Genomic DNA, 12,101 nt, shown 5'->3' with positions numbered 1-12,101 from the left:
ACCCCGATGGACTGTTGGCTAAAAATCCGGTGGGAAAAAAAATCAAAGCGGAAAAGGGCTGCGAATTTGTACGTGTCGGCTTCCAAGTGGTCGTTTCCGTGGCCGAGTCGACGGTTTTTTTTTTGTGTGTGTGTGTGGGAGTCGACGGTTTGTTGTTTCCATGGCCGAGTCGGGCTGGGGCTGGACACGGCCGGGGAATTGTGTTCAATTCCAAACTATGCCTATATCCATCTATATAAGCCTCTCTAGATTTGCCCTCGGTCTATTATTATCTCTCTCCAACGCAAGCACCTACGTAACGAGACAGATTTGGATCACCGGCCCTGCCATGGCGGCGGTGCTTCGACACGCGGCGAGGATGATGCTCGGCAATCGCGCTGCCCTCCAGCAGGGGCGACAAGCCACCTCTTCTTCTGCTGCGGCGGAGGGGCGACATCGATTCATCGACACGTGCGAGGTTGCTGCCAAGGTATATATATATAGCCCTATCACATCCATCTCGCCCGATCTATCTCTCACTTAACTGCCAATTGTGTATAGCTAGCCCTAGCCCGATTTTACTTGAACAAAATTACACGCCCTAATCATGAATAGGGATCCTACAGGGACAAAAAGAATCCCCATAAAAATAGCACCATCGATTCCATATTCCCTGGGAATTTTGGCTAATTGATACTAGTTTCCTACTAATAACGTATGGTAATAAGGGCGTGTACAATGGTTCTATCTTAGCAATGCCATGTAGGGCAAATGATGAGGTGGAGGAGAGAGAAATCATAAGAAAAGGCTTATTTTCTCTTATTTAAGAGAAGACAAGAGGTGATCTCTTAGCACAATTTATCTCACCATATTTTTAGAAATAACTAGTTATTTAAGATAAGGCTAAGATATGACCCATTGTAGATATATTTTTTTGTCTTCTTTAAATTACATGCAAGACTTAAGATAAGACTATCTTATCAACCATTGTACATGCCCTAATATGCATAAGCAACTTATTAATGCGCACGCGTTTATGACATGCATTGCCCCGCAAACACAGTGTCATCCGGACTATCTACGTTGGGCTGCTATGAGCAGAGAGGAGCAGCTGGAGGCATTGCTCTGCGTCGACCCATTGACGGTGCCGGAAAACATCCGAAAGACAGTGGAAGAGAGGAACAAACTTTGTATCCTAATCCTGGACAAGTACCCGCACATGATCCGGCACGTCGGTCGTCTTCCTGACCAACCTTGCTTAGCATCGCGCGCACTCTTTATAGTGTCTACGCTGGCTTCGGTGATCCTCCTTCAAAATAAATTGGGCCGGAAGGGAAGTACAGAAGAGACTGATCCATCAATTATACATGGTGACAGTGCTGCAAAGAGTTGATCTATCTGGTGTTCGGATGTTGCTCAAATTCGTGTATGTGTGTGTGTGTGTGTTTGCTTTTTGGTCTTTTTATATCTTGAGAGCAAAAGACTTATGTATTAGACATTATCTTGATAATAATATATCACATGTTGAAAACAAAAACTTCCTCTGTTTCTAAATATGCGTCGTTTTTATAGAGATTCTAATATGGACTATATAGGAGCGAAATGAGTGAACATACACTTTAAAATGTGTCTATATATTCGTATGTAGCTTATATAGAAATCTCTAGAAAGACGTAGGAACAGAGGGTATCTTTGATTGATAGTATTTCATGGCTTTGATGGTTTGCCGTTATTTTATTGGATCTGCTGACAAATTGAATATGTATTTTGGCTCTTTTCTCTTCTACTCCTAATAAAGGGGGAGTTTGTACCTCGTTTCGTTCGTCCTTACCCCATCGATCGATCCACGTCCCCACTTCCAATCCGATTTTTAGCTCGGCAACGTATCAAGTGAAAACCAACTATCAGTGAAAATCAGGAAACTTGCAGACTGGAGCGTTGGATGCTTCTGTAGGCACTTGACGCTAACTTTTCACACAACCCCTTCTGTTTCTCACTGGGACGGAAAGCCCTTGACGCCAATCGCCCCACCTCTTCGTCTTCGATCTTGCGCGCCGCGGTCCAACAATTCAATTTAATCCCATAAGAGTTTCTGTTTTTTAGTCAAGCGATAATCCTTAAAGTATTCACGTTGATCCAATGTGTCCCCCATTATCAGGTGGAACAGGGTTTTTTCGGAATTATCAAAATAGTGTTTCCATCTTCATGAGTAGCAAGTACAACTATTCTTTTTTTGTATTTTGTGTTCCATATCCATAACTAAGATATAAAACAAATTAGAACTGAAAATAAAAACTACTTAGTGATGAAGCAAACAAGCATACACAAGAATATTCACCCCACGCTATTGCTCCCCGGCAACGCCGCCAGAAAAAGGTCTTGATAACCAACAAGTATAGCGGATCAATTATGGAGTGTCGAACCCAACGAGGAGCTAAAGATAGAACAAATATCTCCTCAAGTTTAATCGACCACCGATACAACTCTACGCATACTTAGCGTTTGATTTACCTACAACAAGAATAAAACTAGAAATACTTCGCGAGAATAAAACTACGAATAATTTGCAAGATGTTAAAAGTTAGTTGTTTAGTAGAAATCTTTTGTCACACAAGAAAGTTATTTGTCCCTAGGCAATCGATAACTAGAACGATAATCATTATTGCAATTTTATATGAGGGAAAGGCATGAGGTAACATACTTTCCATACTTGGATCATTTAGAAACATTATAACTGTGCACCCTAGGAGCTCTCTTAGGCCATCATTGATTTTGGCCGTCAAATCGCTCATCCCGATCATTCTTGGACGTCCGATGTGCTTCTTGCTCCGGTGGCGTGGGCCGCTATTCCTGGCACAAAATCGGAGGGCCCTCCTTTGCTGGTATGAGTTAACATCTGATCCCCAAAGAACGGTCCAGATATGCCCCCGTCCTCTCCCTCCCCTCCCTGAACCCTACGTCCCTACCCCTCATGTCTCCCAAACTGACCGCCATTGTCGTCACCTCAAGAGAGAGATGGAGAGGCTATCCAAAAGGTGAGGACGGTGGGGGCGAGTTGTTGAAGAGAGTTGAGCCACCCTTAAACTAGTTAATTCCCCATGTCGTCAGCAAGATCTTGGTCCATATCCGTTCATCTCACGCTAGAGGTATGATGGTGCTTCGTCACGGATTTCTGAACAAACAGGTGCCTACTCTTGATTCGTATAGGTTAGGATTTGTGCAGATGGGGGAGGCGGCGGAGAAGGATGATCGAGGACTCTAGGAGGGTAAGGAGGAGATGGTGACCAACACGGTTCCTCCGACCAGGAAGACGCGGGCACTCGCGGGGGTGGATGAGTCTTCTCCAATGGTGCGCCGAAATCCAAACCCACCTGCGATTTTTTGCCCCCAATTTTCTCTTCTTCTGGAAGTATTTGGGTTGTGTTCAGGTGGTGTTGGTCTTGACCACTTGACGCTTCTTGCTCTTAATTGTTCAATTGCTTTGAATTGGTGTAAATTGAGATGCTTTTGGACGCCATGATAGAGGCCAGGAAGGGGTTGATGGAGAGGGAGAGGGAGAGGGATCAACTCCCAGTCGGCATGCAAGGTCATGGCCATCCGGGCGTCGATGATGGCCCCGTGTGCGGTGTGCCTCAAAGTTTTGATGGTCCTCCTCCGATGCTGCCAGAATCATGGTCAGAGCCTGCTTGCACTTCATCGTGTATATTTTTATGAGAAACTTCATTGTGTTGTAAGACATATTATTACCCCCACGAGCAAACGCAGTCACATCATCATCTTCAAGGCCAATATCAACGTGCTCCTGCGCTTCAGGCCCTTTGCCATCACGCTTCACTACCTCTCCCAAAACCACAGTAATGACAAATATAAATTAATTTCCAGTATACAATAGAGTTGTGCAGTATGACTTGCCCTTTCATGTTTTATTTTTTCTATATATTTAGTGGTACTTCTGAATCTTTCATAGCACAAGCATCCGTTTCTTCTTATGCATTCTATGTCACGTTTAGTAGCGGCAGCAAGACAGTGCTTTCTATGTCCTCAATTTGCTATTTTCAAATACTTCATAGCAAGGATGCGTTCTCTCTTTGTGTTCACACCATTTGTTGAGAGATTGGAATATGTAACCAAGTAAATGCCAGTGATCTGACTTGGATCTTCAATTGGATACACATAAAATTAAAATTGTCTGAACATCTGTATGTTCTACGCATCATCCTGTAGTGGCATCTTGGGTGCTACCTTGGTCCAACACGTATGTGATTTGATTTGATTCCAGCATAACCTTCCAATTTAAATATTGCCTTAAGCATATCATGAAAGATTTGACCTTTTCCAAATGCAGCCAGGAGGGACTTCTAAATGGTATTGGAAATGTGACGAAGATGATTATTACAGTATACACTGAATAATGGAATGGGTTGTGCCATCCAACAACCACTACTATACTAGGATCTATATTGTCAAAAATATTGTTAGTGTGGTGATGTGCTTCCTTTGATGGTGGGCTTGCCCATCCTAACAATAAAAACAGCTGCTATTTACACAATATATTTCCAATAAAATCCACATATTTTATCTTAGTATAGCCTTCATTATGGTTTGGTTTAGCCTAAATGTTGGCACACTATGGAAAAGTTGAAGTTTCTCTTTCAAGGTATAGTGGCAGCATCATGATTGTGCATTTCTAAGCTCCTGCACTTGCAGCTCTTGCATTTTTTGGTAGCATTGGGCTTAGAAAATATAAAAAGTCACTCGGCTTTCACTGAGTGAGAGCACCAAAACTGCTACTACATTTTCTGAAGTGCTTTCCCATATAATGATCGTCAGATCAAAGGAATTCAAGGTGCATATCTTTGACAAGCCAAGTGGGATTGCGGCTCAGGTACTCATCAAGCATAATCTCCCGAGACATCAGGAAGCACCTCTCCGATCCTTGTTTTGATTCCAAGCTCTAGGTGCTTTCTGACATACATGTTTTCGGATTCCGTCACAGTCCATGACTATACTGGAATTAGTTAATCCTCTAAGAAAGCGAAAAATAAAAATTTCTAGCTTAAATTTGTTCTCTATTAAATCTTGTCATTCTAATCATTGTTGTTTGAATTAATATACATGTAGCATTTATGCCATCACTTCTTCAGTATACTCGTTTGAAGCCTGATTCACAAATTACTTGAGCCAAATTAATAGTAAGAAATAGAATCAGACGATGGTCTGTTTGTTGTACCCATTCAAAAAACATTATGGTTCTTCTTTGTCCACATAAATTAAATTGGGTGCCCTCTACCGTTAGAAGCCTCATTGCATGATTAAGGGTTCATGTAAAGATTAGATTTGTGTGCATGTCCATGACATATGGCATTGCATGACCCTACTACAAATTCAAAATGACATTTAGTTCAGCTTTTCAAGTTATTCTATACGACTGCATTATGACTTCATATAGTTACAGAAAATTCTACCATTTTACCGAAAAATGATAGGCGCAGCGCCAACATGGTAGTTCTTGTGTGATCAGGTCCCAGTAATGCTCCTACGCGAGAATGATCCAAATGTAACCCTTATTATGGTTGCCACTGGCACACTGTTGCTCCCTACCATGGATACCTAAGTATGTATGTTCAGCGGAGATCTCCCCAAATTACAGAGTTTGTGGCCTTCCTCTTGGTGTGGTTAATCCTGACAACCTTTTTGACGAAGAAGAACTTTCATACTAACTTAAGGAGTAACCAGACAAATTCAGGTTATGATACCTCCTTGATACCTTGTTTCATTTATTATCTTACACATGCCCAAAACATAGTTTATAAAATGCTTTTGTCATTGTAGGACATTATTGATATTGAGTATGCCACTGGAATAAAGTTGAGTGTATTCATTGTGCTGGTAGAATATAGGTGAGTGTATTCAATTTGTAGGCTTGTCAAAGCACTAAATAAGGAGCAGAAGAACAATAATGGTCACAAGATGGACATTCAGCGTTCAGGGTACACGATCGATGGTTACAAGGATTAAAGTTTTAACCTTTGGATGGCGGCATGCACATCTGCTTGTGCGAATCGAATGGAATGATTCCAGAGATCCATGATACACTCAAGAAAGTTGCAGAGCAGGAAGAGCTTGGATCAGAGGTATACTAAGATTTGAAAAATATTTGACCATCTAGATTGCTCTGTTATGCGATAATGTCAACAAAAGGTAGAAAATACATACCAATTGCTTGTTGTGGTGTTGCAAAATTATCAAAGTTTTTTATGGGAGAATCATACAACCATTTATTTAATTGATAAGATTACACATGAAATCTAGCATGTATTCTATTTGAAACATGCGAGGAGTTTAAGCAGTTGTGCTTCATCGTTTTAAGTTATTATTATGCAAAATTTCTTACGCATGTGGGACTGGATTTAAAAATCAAGATTCTTGATGTTTGAAATTTCTTGCATGGGGACTAAACATGTGCCCAGGGACACGTACACATATGGTTTTCCAATCCATTTTGGTGCATTATCACGGGTCTCATGTAGCTCAAATTTGATTTTTGCGCATTAAATCCCTAGGAAATCAATCAATGTATAAAAACAGACAAATGATCTCTGTTTTTCTTTTCAATTTTGAACACTACACTCCTTTGGTCGCATGTTTGCTGCAGAAAAAGTTTGACATGCATATTTGGGACACATGCACGTGGTGGTCCTAGAACACTCACTCGCGTGTGACTATACCTGGCCAAACCTCAGGCCGGTCCGGGCTTCGGGCCAGGCCTAGCCAAGCCCGAGGCAAAAAACCTAGGCCAGGGCCTGACCTGGCTCGGTCATCGGGCCTGGTTTTTGGGCCGAAGCCCGGGCTGAATGTGTAAAAGCCTGCCGGGCCCCTTCATAAAAGCGCAAAAACGACGGGCCCGGGCCCAGCCCGGCCTGGCCATCGGGCTCAAAATCTAGGCCCGAGCCCGGCCTGGGAGCAGCGTCGGGCCGGGCCGGGCCAGATCGGGCTTTTTCGGGTCGAGTCGGGCTTTTTCGGGCCGGCCCGTCCGGGCCGGCTGCCCATGGCCAGGACTACGTGTGACGCTCTCTGTGGCCTGCAAGGTCGTCCTCCATCACTATGACCTATTGCGAGAGAGGTTAATTTGATCAACAAGGATGGTCATTTTTTGTTTATGTGATGTACGGTAGGAGTGTGTGTGTGTGTGTGTGTATGTATGTGTGTGTGTGTATTACTCGTCGAAGAGGGTGGGGGCAACATATACTATGCGTCATATAGGACAGTCACTCATGTGTGATGCTTCCATCTATGGGCCTGCGAGGTCGTCCTCCGTAACTTTGACCCAACAAGAGAGGTTAAGTTGACCAACAAGCAGGTTTATTTTTGGTTTGTGTTACAGTAGGAGTATATAGTACGCGTCGAAGAGGGGAGAAGGGGATGTCCAGTTTTTTGAATACAATGCACAAATTTCTTCACATGCTCTCAAAGTATATTATGTGATCTCACAGCATGAACCAAAGTATATATATAGACACAGACACACACTATACGCGTCGTGAACCCTCGCTCCGTGTGGGGACTTCCCAGTTCCAAAAGCATGGTGCCACATCAATGGTGTGCATTGTATTCAAACACCACATAACACTTCCATACATATGTTTGGGCCACATGCACGCAGTGGTTGTCTTCAGGCATGGTACCTCTTGAACATGCGTTGGTTTTCCCTTGAAGAGGAAAGGGTGATGCAACAAAGTAGCGTAAGTATTTCCCTTAGTTTTTGAAAACCAAGGTATCAATCCAGTAGGAGGCCACACGCAAGTCCTCGTACCTACACAAACAAACAAGAACCTCGCAACCAATGTGATAAAGGGGTTGTCAATCCCATCACGGCCACTTGTGAATGTGAGATCTGATAGAGATGATAAGATAATATTTTTGGTATTTTTATAATAAAGATTGAAAGTAAAGAAAGTAAAATAAACGGTGCCAGAAATAGCTGGTTGTCGGGAGATTAATATGATGGAAAATAGATCCAGAGGCCATAGGTTTCACTAGTGGCTTCTCTCAAGATAGCATAAGTATCATGGTAGGTGAACAAATTACTGTCGAGCAATTGATAGAACTGAGCAAAGTTATGAGAATATCTAGGCCTGATCATGTATATAGGCATCACATCCGCGACAAGTAGACTGACTCCTGCCTGCATCTACTACTATTACTCCACACATCGACCGCTATCCAGCATGCATCTAGAGTATTAAGTTCATAAGAACGGAGTAACGCATTAAGCAAGATGACATGATGTAGAGGGATAAACTCAAGCAATATGATATAAACCCCATCTTTTTATCCTCGATGGCAACAATACAATACGTGTCGTTTCCCCTTCTGTCACTAGGATCGAGCAACGCAAGATTGAACCCAAAGCTAAGCACTTCTCCCATTGCAAGAAAGATCAATCTAGTACGCCAAACCAAACTGATAATTCGAAGAGACTTTCAAAGATAACCAATCATACATTAAAGAATTCAGAGGAAATTCAAATATTATTCATAGATAATCTTGATCATAAACCCACAATTCATCGGATCTCGACAAAGACACCGCAAAAAGAGTTACATCGAATAGATCTCCAAGAAGATCGAGGAGAACTTTGTATTGAGATCCAAAGAGAGAGAAGAAGCCATCTAGCTAATAACTATGGACCCGAAGGTCTGAGGTAAACTACTCACACGTCATCGGAGAGGCTATGGCGTTGATGTAGAAGCCCTCTGTGATCGATGCCCCCTCCGGCGGAGCGCCGGAAAAGGCCCCAAGATGGGATATCACGGGTACAGAAGGTTACGGCGGTGGAAATAATTTTTCATGGTGCTCCCGGATGGTTTCGAGGTACGTAGGTATATATAGGAGGAATAAGTAGGTCGGTGGAGCCACAAGGGGCCCACGAGGGTGGAGGGCGCCCCCCCTGCCTCGTGGCTTCCTCGTTGATTACTTGACGTCCACTGCAAGTCCTCTGGATCATGTTTGTTCCAAAAATCATGTTCCCGAAGGTTTTATTCCGTTTGGACTCCGTTTGATATTCCTTTTCTGCGAAACACGGAAATAGGCAAAAAAACAGCAATTTGCACCGGGCCTTGGGTTAATAGGTTAGTCCCAAAAATGATATAAAAGTGTATAAATAAACCCATTAAACATCCAAAATAGAATATATAATAGCATAGAACATTCAAAAATTATAGATACGTTGGAGACGTATCAAGCATCCCCAAGCTTAATTCATGCTCGTCCTCGAGTAGGTAAATGATAAAAATAGAATTTTTGATGTGGAATGCTTTCTAGTATATTCTTCATTGTAATTTTATTTATTGTGGCATGAATGTTCAGATCCGAAAGATTCAAGATAAAAGTTTATATTGACATAAAAATAATAATACTTCAATCATGCTAACCAAGCAATTATGTCTTATCGAAATAACATAGCCAAAGAAAGCTTATACCTACAAAATCATATAGTTTTGCCATGCTTCATTTTCGTTACACAAAATGCTCTCATCATGCACAACCCCGATGACAAGCGAAGCAATTGTTTCATACTTAATCTTTTCAAACTCTTTCAACTTTTACGCAATATATGAGCGTGAGCCATGGACATAGCACTATGGGTGGAATAGAATATAATGATTGAGGTTGTGTGAGGAGACAAAAAAGGATAAAGTCTCACATTGACGCGGCTAACCAACGGGCTAGGGAGATGCCCATCGATTGATGTCAATGCAAGGAGTAGGGATTGCCATGCAACGGATGCACTAGAGCTATAAATGTATGAAAGCTCAACAAAAAAAACTAAGTGGGTGTGCATCCAACTTACTTGCTCATGAAGACCTAGGGCATTTGAGGAAGCCCATCATTGGAATATACAAGCCAAGTTCTATAATGTAAAATTCCCACTAGTATATGAAAGTGACAACATAGGAGACTCTCTCTATCATGAAGATCATGGTGCTACTTTGGAGCACAAGTGTGGAAAAAGGATAATAACATTGTCCCTTCTCTCTTTTTCTCTCATTTTTTGTTTTCTCCTTTTTTTTATTTGGGCCTTTTCTCTTTTTGCCTCTTTTTTCTTCTTTTTTTCTTTTTTTTCGTCCAGAGTCTCATCCCGACTTGTGGGGGAATCATAGTCGCCATCATCCTTTCCTCACTTGAGACAATGCTCTAATAATGATGATCATCACACTTTTATTTACTTACAACTCAATAATTAGAACAAATATGACTATGTGAACGCCTCCGGCGGTGTACCGGGATATGCAATGAATCAAGAGTGACATGTATTAAATAATATGCATGGTGGCTTTGCCACAAATACGATGTCAACTACATGATCATGCAAGGCAATATGACAATGACGAGACGTGTCATAATAAACGGAACGGTGGAAAGTTGCATGGCAATATATCTCGGAATGGCTATGGAAAAGCCATAATAGGTAGGTATGGTGTCTGTTTTGAGGAAGATATAAGGAGGTTTATGTGTGATAGAGCGTATCATATCACGGGGTTTGGATGCGCCGGCGAAGTTTGCACCAACTCTCGAGGTGAGAAAGGGCAATGCACGGTACCGAAGAGGCTAGCAATGATGGAAGGGTAAGAGTGCGTATAATCCATGGACTCAACATTAGTCATAAGTAACTCACATACTTATTGCAAAAATCTACAAGGCATCAAACCAAGCATTACGCGCATGCTCCTAGGGGGATAGATTGGTAGGAAAAGACCATCGCTCATCCCCGAACGCCACTCATAAGGAAAGCAATCAAAGAACACCTTATGCTTCAAATTTGTCACACAACGTTTACCATACGTGCATGCTACGGGACTTGCAAACTTCAACACAAGTATTCCTCAATTTCACAATTACTCAACTAGCACAACTTTAATATTACCACCTTTATATCTCAAAACAACTATCAAGTATCAAACTTCTCTTAGTTTTTAATGCACTTTAAAAGTTTTTATAACCAAAGCAAATTACCATGCTGCTCTAAAGGACTCTCAAAATAATATAAGTGAAGCATGAGAGATCAATAAAACCACCACCGTGCTCTAAAAGATATAAGTGAAGCACTAGAGCAAAACTATCTAATTCAAAAGATATAAGTGAAGCACATAGAGTATTTTAATAAATTCCGAATCATTTGTGTCTCTCTCAAAAGGTGTGTACAGCAAGGATTATTGTGGTAAACTAAAAAGCAAAGACTCAAATTATACAAGACTCTCCAAGCAAAACACATATCATGTGGTGAATAAAAATATATCTCCAAGTAAAGTTACCGATGGACGAAGACGAAAGAGGGGATGCCTTCTGGGGCATCCCCAAGATTAGGCTTTTGGTTGTCCTTGGATTTTACCTTGGGGTGCCTTGGGCATCCCCAAGCTTAGGCTCTTTCCACTCCTTGTTCCATAATCCATCAAATCTTTACCCAAAACTTGAAAAATTCACAACACCAAACTCAACAGAAAATCTCGTGAGCTCCGTTAGCGAAAGAAAACAAAACACCACTTCAAGGTACTTTAATGAACTCATTCTTTATTTATATTGGTGTTAAACCTACTGTATTCCAACTTATCTATGGTTCATAAGCTCCATTACTAGCCATAGATTCATCAAAATAAGCAAACAACACACACAAAACAGAATCTGTCAAAAGCAGAACAGTCTGTAGTAATCTGTAACTAACGAAAACTTCTGAAACTCCAAAAGTTCTACCAAAATAGGAAATCCAAATAATTTTTTTATTGATCTACTGCAATTGGAATCAGTATTTTATCATGTTCTGGTGATTTTAAACAATTGTTTTCGTGAACAGAAAGTTTCTGTTTTTTCCAGCAAGATCAAATAATTACTATCCAATAAGATCCTATAGGTTTCACTTGGCACAAACACTAGTTAAAACATAAAAACACATCTAAATAGAGGCTAGATCAAATATTTATTCAATAACAGAAAGGATATATATTGGGTTGTCTCCCAACAAGCACTTTTCTTTAAAGCCTTTTTAGCTAGGCATCGAGATTTTGATGATGCTCACATAAAAGATAGTAATTGAAACACAAAGAGAGCATCATAAAACATGTGAA

At 41.2% G+C, this 12,101-nt stretch overlaps 1 protein-coding gene across 1 annotated transcript; it reads left to right on the top strand.

The window, feature by feature from the left end:
* Positions 1–270: 270 nt before the first annotated feature.
* On the top strand, positions 271–1,432 carry LOC123183017 (uncharacterized). The gene is made up of 2 exons (XM_044595742.1): positions 271–469; positions 1,043–1,432. Exons 1-2 carry the CDS (start codon positions 329–331, stop codon positions 1,370–1,372), a joined length of 471 nt encoding a protein of 156 aa, XP_044451677.1. The 5' UTR covers positions 271–328; the 3' UTR covers positions 1,373–1,432.
* Positions 1,433–12,101: the final 10,669 nt, after the last annotated feature.

This window comes from Triticum aestivum, chromosome 1A (genome assembly GCF_018294505.1).
Source record: "Triticum aestivum cultivar Chinese Spring chromosome 1A, IWGSC CS RefSeq v2.1, whole genome shotgun sequence".
NCBI lineage: Eukaryota > Viridiplantae > Streptophyta > Magnoliopsida > Poales > Poaceae > Triticum > Triticum aestivum.
Note: the sequence above shows the minus strand (reverse complement) of the source record. Positions and strands in the feature narration are given on the sequence as shown.

What these genes read in the sequence shown, in the direction of transcription:
- LOC123183017 (XM_044595742.1), top strand. Translation starts at nt 329, where the DNA reads ATGGCGGCGGTGCTTCGACACGCGGCGAGGATGATGCTCGGCAATCGC. An exon ending in CGTGCGAGGTTGCTGCCAAG is followed by an intron (nt 470 to 1,042) that starts GTATATATATAT and finishes CCGCAAACACAG; the next exon opens with TGTCATCCGGACTATCTACG.